Source organism: Canis lupus, chromosome 13 (assembly GCF_048164855.1).
Source record: "Canis lupus baileyi chromosome 13, mCanLup2.hap1, whole genome shotgun sequence".
Lineage (NCBI taxonomy): Eukaryota > Metazoa > Chordata > Mammalia > Carnivora > Canidae > Canis > Canis lupus.
The window spans coordinates 21,936,411-21,958,793 of NC_132850.1; the positions used below are offsets into that span (position 1 = coordinate 21,936,411).

Here is a 22,383-nt window from a genome sequence, read left to right on the forward strand (position 1 = left end):
TGGAAAAATTATATAAAATTTACCAGAGTGGATGGTGACGTTGAAAAGAGTTTTGGATTTGGAGTAAACAGTATATGGGCTTAAAACTCTGTATGAACTCACCGTGCTAGGTTGTTGACAGGTGGAAGAAAAAGTAGCTTCCAAGGCATTTTCCCTGCTTCCATTCTTGACACGTAGCGTAGGGTTTTTCTGAATACAACTTGTTCACCTACTATGTTGTGAAGATAATGTGTTAAAAATGACATTGTTAAGTGAAATACACTAAAGTAGAATTTTGAAAAACCAGAGAGCATTGCAGATGGTATGATTGGAAATTGAGGTGTGAAATTTATTAGTAAATCCGTTGTATGTACTGTGTGATCATATGAAATAGATATCTTCAAAGCAGCACTGATTATTTCTTTTACACAAAACAGTAGCTCCCTGAGCTTTGAGACCAAGCCAGACTCCTACCGGCCTGCGGCATATTCCCAAGCTAGCCTCTGCCCATCATCAGGTTCTGTGACCCTGTCTCCTGCCACTAGATTCTCCAGATTTCAAGGTTCTTGTCCCTGGAGTCCAGTCTGGTGATCTCTTCTCCTACTTTTGGTCATGAAACTGATCGAAGGCTATCAGCTTTTGGAGTAGGCTTTTGTCACATTTGGTAAACAGTGAAGTTATGAAGAAAGATTTAGGTGCAGTTCACCCTTAACATTTCCTGCTATTCTGAATTCTTTGCCACTCACTTAACTTAGACGATGTTTTCAACCATGACCAGTTGACATCGTGCTCCTCCCTCGGATTCACCTCACGGCACATCCTCTAATTTGGTTAACTCTTCCTAACCTTTCAGGGACTAGCTCAGACTTCTTTTTAACGAGAAAAATGTGGGGATTAATGACATAGGCTCTGGTTTTGATACATTCTCTCTGTGTGATCTCTGAGTGTGTCAGGTTAATTTTCTGAGCAACATCTTTCTCATTGTAAAAAGGTATAGTAATGGCAATCTCAGATGAAAATATCTTTGTAACTGTGTTAAGTAAGTCTTAGTTACTAATAACTTTCTCATTTCCTAGTACTTGACCTCTAGTCCAGAATAGGCTTCTGCATGCTTCTCCAGGAGTCTGTGTTTCTCTGACCATAGCATTTCTTGCACTACATTGGAAATATCTCTCTGTCCTATAAAACTATATATTTTTAAGGACTTGGACATGTTCAACGAACAACTAATTGTTGAATGAGTGAATGCAAACAAAATTAAGAATTTTAATCAATGCAAAAATACTACTGCATTTTTTAAAGGTCTTCAGACGAATGTATATCTGATTAAAATCTTTGGCTAAAATTTAAATTATTATTTGAATCCCATGAAGGATGGGAGTTCACTCAAACTGAATAATTTTACCGATTTTTTTCGTTGAAATCACATTTGTTTAATTAGTTTATATAGTGACACTACCAGTACACATTTATAATGAAAAAGCAGGACATGTAGTTAATCAAAAATAGCACAAGTCACAAGAGAATCTATCATCCAGAGATAACAAAAGTTAAATTCGGCTTATATTCTTCTAGACATTCTGTTTGTATGATTCATAACAGCATTATCTAGCACTCCAGGCATGCCTTAACCGGATGCATTGCATCTGTAGAGAGAACTCAGACTCTGAAGTATTGTATCTGCTACCTGGTGTACAATTATTTAACATTTTCTATTGCAGTGTTTTCAGAATCCAAGTGACAACAAATGCTTTTCAATTCTAGGTCAAATTCAGCTCTGTCAGCATAACTGTAGAAAGTGAAGCCTGGCATGATCTACTCTCAAACATCTTTATTAACAATTTTGCTCTTGGTTGCTCTGATGGGCATGCCTAGCCTTCCTTCTGACACTTGTCTACCGTATCAAAGTCAGACTTAGACTTCAAGTTTGACTGATTCTTCTCTGAAGCTTTTCCCAGCTGTGTAGTGAAAATTGATAAGTCCATTCTCTCTACTGCCGTATTGTTTATAATTTTTTTTAGAATTTATCATATTATGCCTTGTGTTAGGGTGATTTATCAGTCTTTTTTTTGTCTCCAGCTATTTTGCAAGCTCACAAAGGCAAAGACTGTATAATTCATTTTTATATCCCTTCACTGTCTAGCAGAGCTCTTTGCATGTAATAAACAGTCAGTTCTTGCTGAGTGAATTTATCATTCGTTGTTAGGTCTTGGTGCCATGATTTAAATGGAATTACAAACTATAAGGTTGATATTAATCATACCCAGATATTTAGGACCTAAATGTAGTTCTCATTAATTATCCATAAGTAAAAGTGAAAGAAAACATGTGAATGGACAAGCTATAACTTTGTTAATACTGTGAAAGATGCCTCAAGTCACAATTTCTAAAACAGGTAATACCAGTTTTGTAGTAAAAATACTAAAAGGTAAATGTCATAAAACATGCAGCTTAAAGTGTGAATTCAATAAAAACTGTGCTAATTAAAAATTCTACATTTTTCAGAATACTTTATTCAACAATGAAGTAAATAAATACAAGTATTTCCAGTTTATCTTCTAAATATGTTAATATGTTGAGAATACATACTGACTCTCAAGTTTAAAAAACTTTGAAGGCACAAATACACTGATGACTGTCTTGAGTTTCATAAGTGAAGATAATAAAAACACATTTCCCTCATTTAAAACCCAATTTGTGATTTAACAGTATACATGATTATATTTAGCGAGTTCATAAGGATCAGGATAAATGTACAATTATGAAATTAGACAATCAATGAAATTGGTTTTGAAAAATGCCTTTCATTATTCATGGGAGTGTAGAAAATATTGGAAATGAGTCAATGCTCTTTAGAAAATATGAGGATAATGGCTATGTCTTGAAATTTATATGTGCAGCCCTGAGCAGAATTCCATGAATAAAATAAATTTGATAAATGCTTAATGAATGAATAATTGAAGGATTGGATTTTATAAAACATAAAATTAAATGGTGATGCTTCAAAATACTACTATTAATTATACAAATATGAACTACTGAGGTACAAAAATATGAATCAACTGCTATTGAATTTGTGTCTTTGATAGGGAAAACACACACAATGGTCCACTTTCCTATTTATTCAAGCAAAATTGTCTTTTTCTTAGGCATTGTGTTAACATTAGATATTTTCATAGAATCCAAAAGCCTCAAAGCTCACTGTACCAAACATTTTGAAAATTCTGACTAGATGTTATTGACTGGATTTAGAACTTAGAAACTGGATGTGATTGAGTGGATTTAGAACTTAGAGATTTCCAGTTTTATTTTCATTACAAAGTCAATTTTTATATATTTTGTGTAGCCATGCTTAAATTTAACAGGTAAAGAGAGGCAAAGTAGGTGCTCTGGGCCAGTAAAATGTAAGCCACAAATAGACCCAGCAAATTGTGCGTGACATAATAGTAGGCAAGTGAAAGTCCTGGGAGTGACTGTCACACGCTATGGACGTGACTATTACTTGAGCTATATGAGAAGTGTAGTGCCCACAGAACTGAGAGTTAATTTCTCTATATTACTGCCATAAGAGGATATGTATGTAAAATACCACAGGCATAAAATGTAAAATGCATGCATTATGTAGTATTATGGTCATCCTTGACTCCTCACTTTCTTGTATGCCATAGCTTCCCACTAATTTTCTTCAACTTATACCCAGAGTCTGGATCACCTTCACTGCCCCCACTGTTGTCTGAAACACCATCATCATTCCCTTAATTACTGGCAAAAGTCACCCATCAAGTTTCTGTACTTCTGTCCTTGTCTGCCTTTCTTTTCAGTAAGACAGAGGGCTCTTCATTTTATTTTTATTTTTAATTGAAGTAAAACATACATAAGGTACTCTACTGGGAATTAAAACAAACAAACGTAGAAAGTGTATAATGTACTCCAGTCTTAAGTATATAGCTGATTGATTTTTTAATATGTATATACCTGTGTAGTCACACTCAGGTCCAAACAAAGGTCACTTCCAGTGTGCCTGCTCCCCCCATATGACTTTCGATTACCAGTCCCTTCCAATGTTCATCACTGTTCTATTTTCAGTGTTTGCTCTTGGACATCTTGAATTTCCTGGATATTGGGGATAAAAGAGGATATACTCTTTTGTTGTATTCTTTTGCTCATCATTATATGAGATCTTCTCTGAAAGTCAGTTGCTTCATCTTTAAGGAGGAAGAGGAAGGTAGACTGACACCAGCAGTTAACATTTGAAATCAGCTGAAGTTTAGTCCCAACCCAAAGAGTTCTTGATGTTTATTATCTGGAGCCAGGCACAGAGAAGTAGCATAATTTTTAAAATCCCAATGAAAATTGACCCTACAGACTCTAAATCAAATGATATCTCTCTCTCCTTCTTTCTCCCTCTCTCTCTCTCCCTCTCTTCTCTCCTTCCCTCTTCCTCTCTTCTCTCCCTCCCTCTCCCTCCCTTCTCCCTCCTTCTCTGTCTCCTTCTTCCTCTCTTTCTCTCTCTCCCTCTTTCTCTCTCTCTCTCTCTCCCTCTTCCTTTCTCTCCCTCTCTCCCACTCCGTATACTTATGGAAAGGAGTAGAGGGGTGTGGGGGGGAGAGAGAGAGAGAGAGAGAGAGGGTAGAAAAGGGGGAAAAGGGGAGAGGGAGAGAATAAGGGAGGGAAGAGAGAGAGTATTTTTTTCTCTGCTCTATTAGGGCCCTGTTAATTTCCCTTTCAAATGTTTGGGGCATGCTGAGAGAGTTCTTTGTCTTGAATACCCACTCCAGGCACCAGTTTATTTTTTAAATGGTAACCAAAAAAACTATCTAGCAATCCTATTATGGATGCTATTTATTAACCTTTTGTGGGTCTTATAGTGAATTAATCTGTTCATGTATAATAAAAGTAACTAAAATTTAGGCAATAATAGCCGGTGAACATTTTGCTGTAAATAACATATGTTTGGACCAGGAATAATCTTATTTTCTGTAAACAATACATAATGGATAGGAAATTGACAACATCAGACTATTATGACCAACATTTAAAAATATTCAATTCAATTCTCTTAGTATTGGACCACAATAATTGTTTGGTGTTTCTTTTACTACTTTCAATGGTCCTAAAAAAGAAAAGTTTAAAAGAACATTTTAGATGAATACAGTAGAACATCCTGTTTTGTCTGTTTCTTTTCTTTCCTCCTGATTTCCTTCCTTATACAATCTCATTTTCTAGTAGCGAAGTGAAATGTAAAGAAAGGAAAGGATTTAAAAGATATTTTTAACTCCATGGCCTTATTGGAGATTCAGATGCTCATGGGCAAAGCAAGATCTCTTTGGTCATATTGTATTCAGTGACTTCAAATCCGTTGTTTTCAGTAGAATAATTTCGGTAAAGCTTACTTTTTTAACGCTTATTTTTAAATAAATTAATAAAAATCATTTTTCTTAAAGCAAGTACATATATCTCGTTTTTAAGCAAAGAACATCTCATTGAATATGAACTTAGTTTTGCATAAAATTACATTAAAAATGATTGTAAATAGTTGTTCATTTTATAAGGACAGATTCTTTATCTTTTTATTTTCTTTAAGAGACATTTTGACCTTTGCTGTAAAGCTAAGCTAGAGAGGACATTGGCAGAACTTTGTGTGTCCTTATACATAGCTTTGGATGGGAATTTAAGAAGACAGAAAACAATACCTTGCCAAGTATTAACTTTAAATCTTCTATCTACTTTAAAATTTCAAGATTTATGGAATACCAGAACAATCCAGGGAGATGACTCATAAAGAACTAGCACTTTCTAGTTTCCTACATCCTTTTTAAAAAGTCTTAGCTGTTTAACTTTGCTGTCTAGCACCATGATCAATATGGAGATCAACCTGTGAATTAACATAAATCAATCATTTAAGGCTTTTTTTTTTTAAAGGTTTATTTATTTATTCATGAGAGACACAGAGAGAGAGAGAGAGAGAGAGAGGTGGAGACACAGGCAGAGGGAGAAGCAGGCTCCGTGCAGGGAGCCCGATGCAGGACTTGATCTCAGGTCTCCAGGATCACACTCTGGGTTGAAGGCTGCACTAAACCGCTGAGCCACCCAGGCTGCCCTTTTTGTTTTGTTTTTACCTATCGCTCTAAGTGGTTACAAACTGGTGTTGATATCAAAACTAACTGTTTAAAAGCCATGGCATCACAATTTTAAATTACAAATACCTATATTTAATCAGAGAAATATACAACTATAGACTCTAAATCAAATGATCTAGAAATGATCATTCTATCAAATGATAGAAATAAAAATACAGTTTTTAAAATAAAGACTAGGTTATGGTTTAAGATGTAAATATGCTTTATTTATTTCATTCTATGTCATCCCTTCTGACATAATGACCTAATGTCACTGGCTGAATCCCATTTACCCACACCCTACAACTTGCATTAAGCAACAGTCTCCTCCTGTATGGATGCTTTCATTGAGTCTTAGTTGTGAAGCACAAAATCCAGTTTTATGTTAAGTAGGTGGGTTGCTAATCTGTGAGAATGCCATTCTTGATCAGGCCTTTATGAATTGTTTGTGAATACCAAACTGGACAATGCAAGCTTTATATTCGTTCTACAATTAGCCAAAATAATTCTAGCTAAACTCTGGTAAAGATCTCTAGAATGAAATGAATGTAAAGTATTCATTCTTTCTTTATCTTGCCCTCTGGTTTCATTTTAGCTCATTTGTTTATTTAAAAATAACCCGCTAAGTTGCTTTTTCACTGCTTTTTCATGTTACAGATTGAAAATGTTGATGTCTGCCTTAGTTTTCTAGCAGCCAGAGGAGTAAATGTTCAAGGTCTATCTGCTGAAGGTAAGAAAAGGCACAGTTGTCACCAATATCACCCAACTCTTAAAAAAAAGAAATGTTTTTGTATTGCAAGAAATGTAAAGTGGGAGTACCTAGCTCCTTGATATGTGAAGGAAATCAGTACAATTCCAAAAGTATAGAGACATAAATGTAATGGTTATTAATGTATGCTTTAATTATTTATATGTTCCATATTTTGCCAAAAGTGTTATTTTCTTGACTGTGTAAGAGAGGAGTAAGTTCACAAAACACTTTTATGTTATTACCAGTGTATATAGTATTTTCAGTCTTAAGGAGAGGGATGGATGGATATATAGATAATGCTAGATCATAGATGAACCTAAATTCAGGTAAAAATAATATAATTAATTTGCAAATATCACTTTATCAATAATATCAAATTAGTCTTGTTGAAATATTTGGTAAGTTTAAATAAATCATCATGAGTTCTTAAATAATTAGTACTAACAGTATTTAATGACTGTCATATGTAAAAGCTTTAAGTCATTAAAGGTTTAAAAGATCATCACTAAAATCAAAATATAGAAAAGTAGAAAAAAGCTGAACTTGTTCTGTCATTTTTTTTTTTTTTCTGAATCTTTTTCTTTCACATATATTTTTAGGAAAACTTTTCAAGTACTCTAACAAAATCTAGTTGCTAAGGTTATGAAATAACAAGACCTTTGAGATCTGCACTAATAATCACCATTTTATTAGAATATTAATTTGTGCATTTAAAAATTCTGCTAAATACTGGTATATACTTTGATAATTTAGATTGGTTAATGTTTCTACTTTTGTCATTTGCTCTGAATAGCTTTTTCCCACACACACACTAGAAATATTAGATCTAAAGTTTTAAAATTTTGCTGTCATTGGAAAAAGGAATTATGTGGTTTCTGAAATACAATGAATATTTAATAGAATTATTGAGTTTTCCCAAGTTTTCTTCTATTTTCTTTTTTTCTTGTTTTAAATTTCCTTTGTCTTTTACATTTATGTGATATGTTGTGTAATACTAAGTTACACATTTAATGGCCAAAAAGCTAAGGTTCAAACCTAACTGCTGGTTTTTACCTTAGAAAAAAAGGTGATAAAACTCCCCAGGAAAATATTTTACTTTTTTCAGTGGTGGAAAGTGGGTTAGAATGTTACCATTTGTTCATCTTATGTCTCTGCCTTCTCATATGACATCCTTTAGTAACAGAAGAAACACATTGATTTTCACTTATCTTCTAAAAATATATGAATGCTCAAAATGATTTGCTAAATAAATAAAATATGCATATAATAAAACAAGGAATTTTAAAACCTTTAAGATCATCTAGTTTTAATGAGAACATAAATACTCTTACGGTAGCCTCCTATTGATCAGACTAACTCTTCTATATTATGCAACTGTGAGAAGGTTTGGGGGGGACCGTCATGTTCTCATTTCATTTTTTTAAAGATTTTATATGTTTATTTGAGAGAGAGTGAGTGAGTGAGAGAGCATGAGTAGGGGGAGGAGCAGAGAAATACAGGGAGAAGCTGACTCCTCACTGAGCAAGGAGGCTACATGGGCTGGATCAGGACCTGGGCTGAAGGCAGGTGCTTAACTGACTGAGCCACCCAGGTGCTCCTCTCATTCTTATTTTAAATGAATAATTCCACTGCATACTTTCTGTGACATTTATAAACCATCAGAGAGCAAGAAATCCAAATAGTTTGCTTATGTTCCTAAACTTTAAAAGGGAGACAAAATTTTGACCTTACCGGTGGATGTATTTTTTTTAAGATTTTATTTATTCATGAAAGACACACGCACACACACACACACACAGAGAGAGAGAGAGAGAGAGGCAGAGACACAGGCAGAGAGAGAAGCAAGTTCCATGCAGAAAGCCTGATGTGGGACTCGATCCTGGGTCTCCAGGATCACGTCCTGGTCCGAAGGCAGGTGCTAAGCGGCTGAGCCACCCAGAGATCCCCAGGTGGATGTATTTTATTGCCAATAGCACGTTTTATTTAGAATATGATTATAGGTTTCATATAGATTTATTTCCAGCTTTACTTCATCTCTTCTCCTAATTTTTAAATTAGAACTACAAGAGAAAGAAAGCTAGGTTCAGATTGTAACTTACTTTGGGTGTTTAACTTTTGTTCAGTATTAGAACAATTTAGGAGCTCCGTGTATTAAACCTAGGATTTACATTTATGTCTATTCAATTATATTATCTAAAGTCATGAATAAGCTGATCTTTATTATTTATTAATATGTAATGTTAAAAAAGAAGAAAAGAAAGAAAAGGAAAGAAAAGGAAAGAAAAGGAAAGAAAAAAAGAAAGAAAGAAAGAAAGAAAGAAAGAAAGAAAGAAAGAAAGAAAGAAAGAAAGAAAGAAAGAAAGAAAGAAAAGAAGAAAAAGAAAGATCGGAGGAGGACAATCATTATTTTTTTATATGACTATGTATATAATCTCCCAAAAGTAGACATTGTAAGTTTTAATTTTAAAGCTCCCATTTTTCTCTTTAAATAAATAAACACTGTAATAAAGCAATTACTAGGTGATTTAGGAGAACTATTATAAATCCCGTTGCCACTATAAGGTGCAGCCACACCATCCTTATTTTTAATACAGGACAACCAACATTAAGTGGCGTTTTTTCTCCAGTTCCTAGCCATCACTAAGTTGATACCAGATGTGTATTTGTGAGGGAAGCAGAATGCTGCATCAAATGATTCGCACAAGACACAGAGCCCATCCGTTTCCAAGAAGAAGCAAACTCTAGGAAAACTGTATTTTAAGATCAGCAAAGAGCATGGCTCCTACAAGTTTTGTTCACTGGGCCTCTCATTCCATCCTCTGTCCCTGAAGCTTCACTTGGAAACGTTATCATGTTTCAGAAATTCAGGTTTGCTCCAATCTGTGACTGATACATCGAGTTGCCTTTCTGTCTTCACAGATTTCCTCTAAGAGCATGGCAACTCGAATTGCATTTGTAAAAAAAATAAAATAAAATAAAAAGGAAAACCGCATTCATTTCATCTGTTCCTGTTTTTATATTTTCCCTTTGATACAGAAATAAGAAATGGAAACTTAAAAGCCATTCTAGGGCTGTTTTTCAGTTTGTCTCGCTACAAGCAGCAACAGCACCATCAGCAGCAGTATTACCAGTCCTTGGCCGAACTTCAGCAGCGAGTCAGCCAGGCCTCCTCTCAGGCAGAAGCGAGTCAGGCCAAAGCCCAACAAGATATGCAGTCCAGGTAAGGAAGGGGAAGCAGGGCGTGTGTTTAGACTTAACCTGTCTAGTTACAATTTTTTTTTTTTAACAAGCTATTGTTTGTGAGTTTGCAAAAACATATTTATGTCATTGCATCAGTGTTCCGATGTTACTTGACCGGTGTTGTAGAAGTTAAAAACCACTTTTCTCGTGGTTGGATGAGCAACATTTATTAAGTTTAGGTGAAATGTCTCTGTGTGTTTTCCAAAGTTGAGTGTGGTTTGTATCAAAGTGTGTGAAGTGTCTTTTTCTGTAAGTGATGAGGCACTTTTTTTTTTTTTTTTTTTTTTAATGAAAGTGAAATACTTATTCACGACTATTGCAACAGGGGAGAGAAAATCCAGCAGAGACAGCCTGGCTGCTGCCAAGAAGCAGAGTGGGGTCCATGGATGGGAAGTCACTAGGGCAGATGCTGAGGAGGGGGATCCTTGCTAACACAGGGTGAGGCCCGTGGAGCAGCCTGGCTGCCACTGGGTCAAAGGGCACCCTGTGTCTGCATTTGGAGGTGAGGGGCTCCATCGGCGTCAGGGCAGAGCGCACGGACCAGGCCAGAAATTATTACTTACAAATTATTATTATTTACAATGTGCTAGAGTCCTCCTTCCGCAAATTATTATTTACAATGTGCTAGAGTCCTCATCTCCAAGTGGGTAGTTAGTTCTCTTTTATTAAGGTTTACGATTCGATTCATTGAATCTGTCAAAAATTTCGGGTCTGTCAAACATAGGGGTTTGAGTGTTTGGGGACATACTGTTTTCAATATGTGATTGTATGTGTGTATTTATAAACACACATGTGTGTGTTCATCTATTGGTGCATTGTAGGCACAGCCTGGGATGGGGTGCTGACACGTCATGGCTACTTTCTTCCCTCGTCCATTAGCGCTGTTTTCCAATTTGGAATGGTTATCAGTCAGGGCTCGACCGGAGAAGCAGAAGCAGTAAGGGATGAAGAGACTGATTGTGAAGAATTGGTTTACACGATGGTGGGGGCTAGGGAGGCAAGTCTGAAATCCTCAGGGCAGCCCCGCAGGAAGGACAGGCTGAAACTCTCTCAGCATGAACCCAAACTTGTATATACAGGTACAATTTCTTCTCTGAAGGAAGCCTCCATCCTGCCTTTGAGATCTTTCAAGTGGGGAATCACATAGACCCAGTGTATCTAAGAGAATCTCCCTTAAAGTTAGCTGTTCTAGACTTTAACCGCAGCCACGAAACACTTTCAACAGCAGCATCTAGGTCAGTGTCTGATTGAACAAGTGGCCCTGAATAGGCCTAGCTAAGTCGACACATCAAAAAATGACCACAGCATGAAACTAAGTAGACAAACTTCATGCATACTGCTCATTTGTTACTCACCAACGACCAGGATATCGGGTCACTGGGTCTATTGCGTAAATAGCTGATTGTTTGCCCTTTGGAGGAAGAATGTCCAATATGAAAAGAGTCATCATCTTTAAGAGTATACACACATATCACACAGATGTAAATATTTAACTTTTCCATCTTACAAGGCAAATCTGAGACCTAGTAACACTCAGTTTACCCTGAGTTTGTTTTTGGTATTTAGTATTGACTCAAAAAGTTAGAGTAAAATTCCAAATTACATTCACGTACCACCCCTCAACTTATTGTCAAATATTCAACAGTTCAGAAATCCTCTTCTCTTTCACCTGCCAACCAGCCCTTTCTTCCCAGTAAGCAGTAATTCTTTTCTCTATAAAAGCCAAGTAAACTCTACTTGCTTTGGAAGATTTGGCTCACGAATTATTGAGCCAATAAAGAAAAATTGTAATTTTAGCCAAAAATATAGAGTATACTACATAGGTCATGGAGTGGTAAAAGATATTTCTCATCACTCGACAATGCAGATACAATTCTATTCTTTAAACTCATCCTTGCTTTTTGTGACATAAGTGAAATCGTATAAAAGTCAAAGTGAAAACAAATTCTCTATAGGGTAAGTTCTTTGGATTTCCTTAAGAATAGAGAAGGGGGGATAAGGAAATATCTTTTTTATTATGTATTATTATTTTGAAGGGGATGATTAGTAGAAAGAGATCTAGATTTTGAAAACTGCCAAAAATAATATTTCCTAGAGTTTGGTTTAAGTTATTTGAATGGATAAGAAGCAAGAATAGTAGCTGAGAAAACATAGGAAGTGAAGTGGTATTGTACAAAACATGTTCACCCTGGAAGTGATATGGAGTATCATTTGTCTTTTCTTTACCTTGTTCTATTTCTGTATCTACCATGTGGAATTTCTTACTCAGAATTTCTCAGTGGTTATGACCCTTCTGGGGAGATTGTTCTTCTCATTCTTGATGGATATGCCTGGCTGTTCTGGAACTATATTTTAATTAAAAATTAAAGCTCTATATAGTAGGCATGGTAATTTTATACCATTTTGGGGAGAGCTATCTAATTTTTTTTCATTAAAATTATGTTTTGAAAAGTATTCTATTCATCCGTGTTCTTAGGACACACTTCTTAAGAATTTTTTCTGCTAATAAATTTAATTGGTTTTAATTACTTTTTAGACTAATAATTTATAAATGTGGAGTACTTGCTGTACTAAGTATAGTACTTACGATGCTGATATAGAGGAGCTACATGTCTTAATTTTAATAGAATATATTATATATTTTGGAGAATATTATATTTCAAACATCAATACTTATTTCCACTTATATCGATTTCGCACAGGGAAAAGCCTATGAATTAGAATTTCTGTGGCCTTACATACAACAAGCAACGTATTTTCCAAAAGCCCATAGTGAGGATATACATGAGAAATGGTGTTTATGTCTATATGGTAAAACGAAGATAATTAACACAGAAAAAAATAACCCAGTGACACATTTATCTTCATTTGCTTGAGATGTGAGTCATAAATCATGATTTATGAAGCTTCTCTGTTAATTCTAAAGCTCTTCCCAAGTAAATAGCTTAAATGATTGGTTGCTATATTATTCTGGATATTTACCAGAAAATATTCTTGTATTTTTCTCTGTCAACTCATAAAAAATTTTAAGGGCACATGGTTTCAGTTCAGTGAGAGTTTTGTTTTATTCTTTTCATTTAAAATAAATTGGTGTAACTGTATATATTCCCACAATATTTATTTTATGCATTAAGAATTTCTAACTTGGTTTTGGTATTTTGCAAGTAACTCCAAATGTTTTCAATCATTTGGAACATCTTTCATTTAAGCAGACACTTTGACCCAAAGGTTAACAAGCACATAAGAGAAAAAATAAAACATGGGTAACAAACTCTCCTTTTCTGGCGTCTCAGCTCTTTCTCCACTCTTCTGTCTGTCCGTTTGTGGGTATGTTGGTGCACATACATAAAATTATACCTGCGTGTGTGTGTGCGCGTGCACACAAGTGTGTGTGTCCTGTTCAAGTGACAACTAGAGGTGTAGTTAAAGTTCGCCTGTAGAATCAAACTGCCTACACTTGGATCCCGATTTCACCACTTTCTAATTGTGGGGTCTCAGGAAACTTGCCTGACCTGTCACTGCTGCAGTGTTCTCATTTGTTAAAAGAGAATAAAAAATGGCATTGTTCTCATGAGGTTTTTTTTAGGTTCACTGAGTCACTACAGTATAAAACACTCTGAACATACCAAGCACACACTACTCCCTGTTCAAAGCCTTGCAACGGTCTCAAATAGTCCAGGCTTGCTCCCACCTTAGGAGATATGCTCCTGCTTTGCCTGGAATACTCTTTCTCCTAGCTGTTTGGCCTAAGTCTCTCACCTGCTTCAAGTCAGTGGCTCACGTGTTACCTTCTCACTGATGCTTACCTTGACAGCTCCCCTTTAACACTACCGGCTGCCCATGTCTGCTCTCCATTGTACTTTGCCATATGTTTTATTTTTTTCTTAGCTTTAATCAATCTTTAATTTCAATTTACTTATATTCATTATTCATTATTGCCATTTCCCTTTAAAAGGTAAGCACTATTAGCACAGCAGTATTTTTTATATTTTAATCACTGGTATAGTCCAAGGGATAAGCACAGAGCCTGATACACAGGAGTTTTCAGCAACTGTTTCTGAAATGAGATAATTTAAGAACAAATCTATGTTATAGCTGCTTCCAATTTTAAGTAGGAAGATTCACAATTACAATTGTAAGTAATTCATAACAAAATTGTATATATTTATAAAATTAGTAGCATAAAATTAAATATGCTTTTATTTGGGGGTAGTCGTGATATTGAACTAGCTAGTTTCCAAATGGTCTAGAGTAGAGATTCTTCTTATTATTACTGGAATTATCCACTTACTGTAGTATCTGTATTAAAATAAAGCTGGAACTTTATTTCCTAAAATTTCCTAAATCCTTCACAGGGATTACTTGGTTATATCTGGAGTGATAAAGACTTGGTTAATTGAATCTTCAGTTCTCAAAAATCTGAATACATTTAAGATAAAAATTAAATTTTCTCTATCCATGATCTTTGGAAGGACTTCACAGGAGTAAAGAGTAACGATCTTGCTGGGCTACATAATGTAAAGCATTGTATTTGCATTTATTTAATATAAATAAAAACTAGCCCCTCAATTTTTTCTGGTTTTACTTTTCATTTTGAAAATAGTAGATGGGGCAACTGAGTGAGTGGCTCAGTTGGTTAAGCATCTGACTCTTCAGTTCTGTTCAGGACATGATTGTGAGGTTGAGCCCCTTGTTGGGCGCCTGCTTAAGATTCTCTCTCTCCCTCTCCTTCTGCCCCTCACTCCCCTGCCATCAGCTGGTGTATGTGCATTGGTACACATGCGCACACATTCTCTAAAAGAAATAAAGAAAGAAATGCACCTTAAAAAAAGGAAATATTAGATTAAAGACCTTCTCTTCAGCCAACTGGGAAAATATGAAAAATATTTTAATAAAAAGTGATAAGCTTTTGTAAGAGTTGATATCATAGTGATTTTCTCTAAGTATTAACTAGGAGATGGGGAAGTATTTTTTTATTCTAGAAAACAAAGTAGAAATGAGTACTGTATTTTTTTGAACTCAGAAAATTCATTTGGTCAGTAAATTCAGGATACATCCTGGGCGTTCAGGATATTTCTGCTAATCATACTTTTCCATGTGTTGAGTTTTGACTGTGAGAGTTCTAGTTGACATGAAAGGTAACAGGAAGTTTAATTTCACCAAAATCTTACACAGTGTCTGGCACAGGAGAACAGCCAACAATGAGCAAAATGCATGTCATCAGTGGATAATTTTCCTGAGATATCTGATAAATCATTATAGTGCAAGAAAATTATATAATGAAAATTCATTTTTTCCTAGGTATTGGTAGGTTACATATGAGGTGGTGTTAGCATGATGGTATATGTAAAAGAGTATGATTTTTATTTGCTAAAAGCTTTAAGAAAGAGATTTTTCCTTAAAATGTGGACCTTTAGCTTAATTATTGTCCAGATTATGAAATAGCTTTCCTTCCTGTTATTAAGTAGTGAACTTTACCAACTCACAAATAGTGATTACTGAATTGCACGAACAAATATTTTATTTTTATGTTTTATACAAATAAAACACGTAAAAAAGAAAGGAAATCGAATGTATAAAAGTAGAGGCAGGTAAGAAATCATGTAGGTCATAGAATCAGGAAAGGCAGCAATGTTAAGTCTTTCTGAGCTACAGTTACTATTTTGAGAATTTGAGAGATTGTAATTTCCACAGATGATCATTTGCCCTTCTGCTTTCCATTTGTTGGAGAAAATCAAATGCTTGTCCACTTGCAGTTTAGATGAACTTGCTCAGATAGGACTTGCAAGGCGAAGAGCAAAATCTGTGGACACATGTTCTTTGAGTGACTTGTCTATTCCCGCCGCAGCTCCAAGCCGAGGTTCTCGTGACCTCTGCCACACACGTTGCTCTTGGAACCCTCTTCCATTGAGGACATTTGCCTTTCTCTTTTCCAGGAAACATCATTTCCTTCTGAGGGATTCACTCAGAAACTGGGACGGTTTACAGCTTCTCAGCCTGGGGTTATAAATCTTGCAAAGTATATAAGGAAGTTTAATTTAAGATGACAGGAAGGCTCTGGTAATTTAAGCCCTCATGAACCTGGCTTCAATTAGTTTCTTAACTCAGCTCTGTGTTGTGGCCTATAGTGTGCTCTTCAAAAAAAGTCATTGAATCAATTAAACTTTGAACAAAACAAAACACAAAGGACATTTATGAATTCTTTTCAAAGCCAGACTTTTTCTTTCCTAGAGAGAAATAATTGAAGGGTAATAAGAAACTACTCTTTAATTGCCTGACTTAGGAAGTGTAATATTAAAAAAGCATACATACACAGCATATACACTTTGCTTGCGTTCTTTGCTTTTATTTCACTATGTAAAAAGCCCGACAACCACTTAGACTTCTGTTGTTATAGATGAAGTAGCATCTATCTAGTTCTGGATACTTTAGAGTCAGACAGGCATGGGTTTAAATTCCACCTGCCAATTCCCAGTGGTGTGGCATTGGGAATTGCCAATTCCACTATTTTTCCCTCTCTTCCCCTATGATCCTCTGTTTTGTTTCTTAAATTTCACATATGAGTGAGATCGTACGATAATTGTCTTTCTTTTTTTTTTTTAATTTATTTTTTATTGGTGTTCAATTTACTAACATACAGAATAACACCCAGTGCCCGTCACCCATTCACTCCCACCCCCCGCCCTCCTAACCTTCTACCACCCCTAGTTCGTTTCCCAGAGTTAGCAGTCTTTACGTTCTGTCTCCCTTTCTGATATTTCCCACACATTTCTTCTCCCTTCCCTTATATTCCCTTTCACTATTATTTATATTCCCCAAATGAATGAGAACATATAATGTTTGTCCTTCTCCGACTGACTTACTTCACTCAGCATAATACCCTCCAGTTCCATCCACGTTGAAGCAAATGGTGGGTATTTGTCATTTCTAATAGCTGAGTAATATTCCATTGTATACATAAACCACATCTTCTTTATCCATTCATCTTTCGTTGGACACCGAGGCTCCTTCCACAGTTTGGCTATCGTGGCCATTGCTGCTAGAAACATCGGGGTGCAGGTGTCCCGGCGTTTCATTGCATTTGTATCTTTGGGGTAAATCCCCAACAGTGCAATTGCTGGGTCGTAGGGCAGGTCTATTTTTAACTCTTTGAGGAACCTCCACACAGTTTTCCAGAGTGGCTGCACCAGTTCACATTCCCACCAACAGTGTAAGAGGGTTCCCTTTTCTCCTCATCCTCTCCAACATTTGTTGTTTCCTGCCTTGTTAATTTTCCCCATTCTCACTGCTGTGAGGTGGTATCTCATTGTAGTTTTCATTTGTATTTCCCTGATGGCAAGTGATGCAGAGCATTTTCTCATATGCATGTTGGCCATGTCTATGTCTTCCTCTGTGAGATTTCTGTTCATGTCTTTTGCCCATTTCATGATTGGATTGTTTGTTTCTTTGGTGTTGAGTTTAATAAGTTCTTTATAGATCTTGGAAACTAGCCCTTTATCTGATATGTCATTTGCAAATATCTTCTCCCATTCTGTAGGTTGTCTTTGAGTTTTGTTGACTGTATCCTTTGCTGTGCAAAAGCTTCTTATCTTGATGAAGTCCCAATAGTTCATTTTTGCTTTTGTTTCTTTTGCCTTCGTGGATGTATCTTGCAAGAAGTTACTATGGCCGAGTTCAAAAAGGGTGTTGCCTGTGTTCTTCTCTAGGATTTTGATGGAATCTTGTCTCACATTTAGATCTTTCATCCATTTTGAGTTTATCTTTGTGTATGGTGAAAGAGAGTGGTCTAGTTTCATTCTTCTGCATGTGGATGTCCAATTTTCCCAGCACCATTTATTAAAGAGACTGTCTTTCTTCCAATGGATAGTCTTTCCTCCTTTATCGAATATTAGTTGCCCATAAAGTTCAGGGTCCACTTCTGGATTCTCTATTCTGTTCCACTGATCTATGTGTCTGTTTTTGTGCCAGTACCACACTGTCTTGATGACCACAGCTTTGTAGTACAACCTGAAATCTGGCATTGTGATGCCCCCAGATATGGTTTTCTTTTTTAAAATTCCCCTGGCTATTCGGGGTCTTTTCTGATTCCACACAAATCTTAAAATAATTTGTTCTAACTCTCTGAAGAAAGTCCATGGTATTTTGATAGGGATTGCATTAAACGTGTATATTGCCCTGGGTAACATTGACATTTTCACAATATTAATTCTGCCAATCCATGAGCATGGAATATTTTTCCATCTCTTTGTGTCTTCCTCAATTTCTTTCAGAAGTGTTCTATAGTTTTGAGGGTATAGATCCTTTACATCTTTGGTTAGGTTTATTCCTAGGTATCTTATGCTTTTGGGTGCAATTATAAATGGGATTGACTCCTTAATTTCTCTTTCTTCAGTCTCATTGTTAGTGTATAGAAATGCCACTGACTTCTGGGCATTGATTTTGTATCCTGCCACGCTACCGAATTGCTGTATGAGTTCTAGCAATCTTGGGGTGGAGACTTTTGGGTTTTCTATGTAGAGTATCATGTCATCGGCGAAGAGGGAGAGTTTGACTTCTTCTTTGCCAATTTGAATGCCTTTAATGTCTTTTTGTTGTCTGATTGCTGAGGCTAGGACTTCCAGTACTATGTTGAACAGCAGTGGTGAGAGTGGACATCCCTGTCTTGTTCCTGATCTTAGGGGAAAGGCTCCCAGTGCTTCCCCATTGAGAATGATATTTGCTGTGGGCTTTTCATAGATGGCTTTTAAGATGTCGAGGAATGTTCCCTCTATCCCTACACTCTGAAGAGTTTTGATCAGGAATGGATGCTGTATTTTGTCAAATGCTTTCTCTGCATCCAATGAGAGGATCATATGGTTCTTGGTTTTTCTCTTGCTGATATGATGAATCACATTGATTGTTTTATGGGTGTTGAACCAGCCTTGTGTCCCAGGGATAAATCCTACTTGGTCATGGTGAATAATTTTCTTAATGTACTGTTGGATCCTATTGGCCAGTATCTTGTTGAGAATTTTTGCATCCATGTTCATCAGGGATATTGGTCTGTAATTCTCCTTTTTGGTGGGGTCTTTGTCTGGCTTTGGAATTAAGGTGATGCTGGCTTCATAGAACGAATTTGGAAGTACTCCATCTCTTTCTATCTTTCCAAACAGCTTTAGGAGAATAGGTATGATTTCTTCTTTAAACGTTTGATAAAATTCCCCTGGGAAGCCATCTGGCCCTGGACTCTTGTGTCTTGGGAGGTTTTTGATGACTGCTTCAATTTCCTCCCTGGTTATTGGCCTCTTCAGGTTTTCTATTTCTTCCTGTTCCAGTTTTGGTAGTTTGTGGCTTTCCAGGAATGCGTCCATTTCTTCTAGATTGCCTAATTTATTGGCGTATAGCTGTTCATAATATGTTTTTAAAATCGTTTGTATTTCCTTGGTGTTGGTAGTGATCTCTCCTTTCTCATTCATGATTTTATTAATTTGAGTCTTCTCTCTCTTCTTTTTAATAAGGCTGGCTAATGGTTTATCTATCTTATTAATTCTTTCAAAGAACCAACTCCTGGTTCTGTTGATCTGTTCCACAGTTCTTCTGGTCTCGATTTCGTTGAGTTCTGCTCGAATCTTTATTAACTCCCTTCTTCTCTTGGGTGTAGGATCTATTTGCTGTTTTTTCTCTAGCTCCTTTATGTGTAAGGTTAGCTTTTGTATTTGAGTTCTTTCCAGTTTTTGAATGGATGCTTGTATTGCGATGTATTTCCCCCTTAGGACTGCTTTTGCTGCATCCCAAAGATTTTGAACGGTTGTATCTTCATTCTCATTAGTTTCCATGAATCTTTTTAATTCTTCCTTAATTTCCTGGTTGACCCTTTTATCTTTTAGCAGGATGGTCCTTAACCTCCACGTGTTTGAGGTCCTTCCAAACTTCTTGTTGTGATTTAGTTCTAATTTCAAGGCATTATGGTCCGAGAATATGCAGGGGACAATCCCAATCTTTTGGTATCGGTTCAGACCCGATTTGTGTCCCAATATGTGGTCTATTCTGGAGAAAGTTCCATGTGCGCTTGAGAAGAATGTGTATTCAGTTGAGTTTGGATGTAAAGTTCTGTAGATATCTGTGAAATCCATCTGGTCCAGTGTATCATTTAAAGCTCTCGTTTCTTTGGAGATGTTGTGCTTAGAAGACCTATCGAGTATAGAAAGAGCTAGATTGAAGTCACCAAGTATAAGTGTATTATTATCTAAGTATTTCTTCACTTTGGTTAATAATTGATTTATATATTTGGCAGCTCCCACATTCGGAGCATATATATTGAGGATTGTTAAGTCCTCTTGTTGAATAGATCCTTTAAGTATGATATAGTGTCCCTCTTCATCTCTCACTACAGTCTTTGGGGTAAATTTTAGTTTATCTGATATAAGGATGGCTACCCCTGCTTTCTTTTGAGGACCATTCGAATGGTAAATGGTTCTCCAACCTTTTATTTTCAGGCTGTAGGTGTCCTTCTGTCTAAAATGAGTCTCTTGTAGACAGCAAATAGATGGGTCCTGCTTTTTTATCCAGTCTGAAACCCTGCGCCTTTTGATGGGGTCATTAAGCCCGTTCACATTCAGAGTTACTATTGAGAGATATGAGTTTAGTGTCATCATGATATCTATTCAGTCTTTGTTTTTGTGGACTGTTCCACTGAACTTCTTCTTAAAGGGGAATTTTAAGAGTCCCCCTTAAAATTTCTTGCAGAGCTGGTTTGGAGGTCACATATTCTTTTAGTTGCTGCCTGTCTTGGAAGCTCTTTATCTCTCCTTCCATTTTGAATGAGAGCCTTGCTGGATAAAGTATTCTTGGTTGCATGTTCTTCTCATTTAGGACCCTGAATATATCCTGCCAGCCCTTTCTGGCCTGCCAGGTCTCTGTGGAGAGGTCTGCTGTTACCCTAATACTTCTCCCCATAAAAGTCAGGGATTTCTTGTCTCTTGCTGCTTTAAGGATCTTCTCCTTATCTTTGGAATTTGCAAGCTTCACAATTAAATGTCGAGGTGTTGAACGGTTTTTATTGATTTTAGGGGGGGATCTCTCTATTTCCTGGATCTGAATGCCTGTTTCCCTTCCCAGATTAGGAAAGTTTTCAGCTAGAATTTGTTCAAATACATATTCTGGCCCTCTGTCCCTTTCGGCGCCCTCGGGAACCCCAATTAAACGTAGGTTTTTCTTCCTCAGGCTGTCGTTTATTTCCCTTAATCTATCTTCATGGTCTTTTAATTGTTTGTCTCTTTTTTCCTCAGTTTCCCTCTTTGCTATCAACTTGTCTTCTATGTCACTCACTCGCTCTTCCACCTCGTTAACCCTCGTCGTTAGGACTTCTAGTTTGGATTGCATCTCATTCAATTGATTTTTAATTTCTGCCTGATTAGCTCTAAATTCTGCAGTCATGAAGTCTCTTGAGTCCTTTATACTTTTTTCTAGAGCCACCAGTAGGTGTATAAAAGTGCTTCTGAATTGGCTTTCTGACATTGAATTGTAATCCAGATTTTGTAACTCTGTGGGAGAGAGGACTGTTTCTGATTCTTTCTTTTGAGGTGAGGTTTTCCTTCTAGTCATTTTGCTCAGTGCAGAGTGGCCAAAAGCAAGTTGTATTGGGAAAAAGAGAAAAAGAGAGGAGAGAAAGAAGGAAAGAAAAGAGAAAGAGAAAAAAAAGGGAAGAGAAAAAAAAAACGAAAGAAGAAAAAAAAGAAGAAGAAAAAGAAAGAAAAAGAAAGGAGAAAAAAAAAGGGGGGGTGGGGGAAGGAAACAAATCAAAAAACAAAACAAAACAAAACAAAACAAAACAAAAAAAAGAAAAAAAAAAGAACCACCGGGGAGTATCTTCTGATTCTGTGTTCTTTAAGTCCCTTGGCTTCTCCTGGAAGTTGTCCGTCTAGCTGGTGTTCTGGGGGAGGGGCCTGCTGTGCTGATTTTCAGGTGTTAGCAGTTGGGGGAGCTGCTCTGCCCCCTGCCTGGTGCAGGGCTCGGTGGGGGTTGTTTACCCCGTGAGGCCGCAGGAGGAACAGCCCCAGTGGCGGGGCAGCTCTGGAAACCTGGATTCAGCTCCGGCAGGAACTCCGTCTGCAGGGCCTGGAGGCTCCGGGGCGGGGCCGCTGATCTGCTCAGCTGGGGCAGGAGCGTCCTCGCTGTCCTGGGCCCTCCCAGCCTCTGCCTGTCCCGGGGGAGGCGGGATCCTGGGCTGTGTCCCGGCGCCCTGTGCTCCGGAGCCTGCGCTGTTGGATTCGCGCTCCCGGGCCGCGCAACCCCCTCCGCGGAGCGGCCCCCGAG

General features: G+C 36.9%; 1 protein-coding gene across 10 annotated transcripts in view; it reads left to right on the top strand.

Annotated features, from left to right (window-relative positions):
• NAV3 (neuron navigator 3) overlaps window positions 1–22,383 on the top strand; it is a 355,345-nt gene that overhangs the window by 112,285 nt on the left and 220,677 nt on the right. For all 10 annotated transcript variants that reach the window (XM_072772862.1, XM_072772863.1, XM_072772864.1 and 7 more), the window contains 2 exons: window positions 6,756–6,828; window positions 9,886–10,069. In XM_072772862.1, coding sequence (XP_072628963.1) covers window positions 6,756–6,828; window positions 9,886–10,069 — 257 coding nt within the window. The remainder of the gene's footprint in view (window positions 1–6,755; window positions 6,829–9,885; window positions 10,070–22,383) is intronic.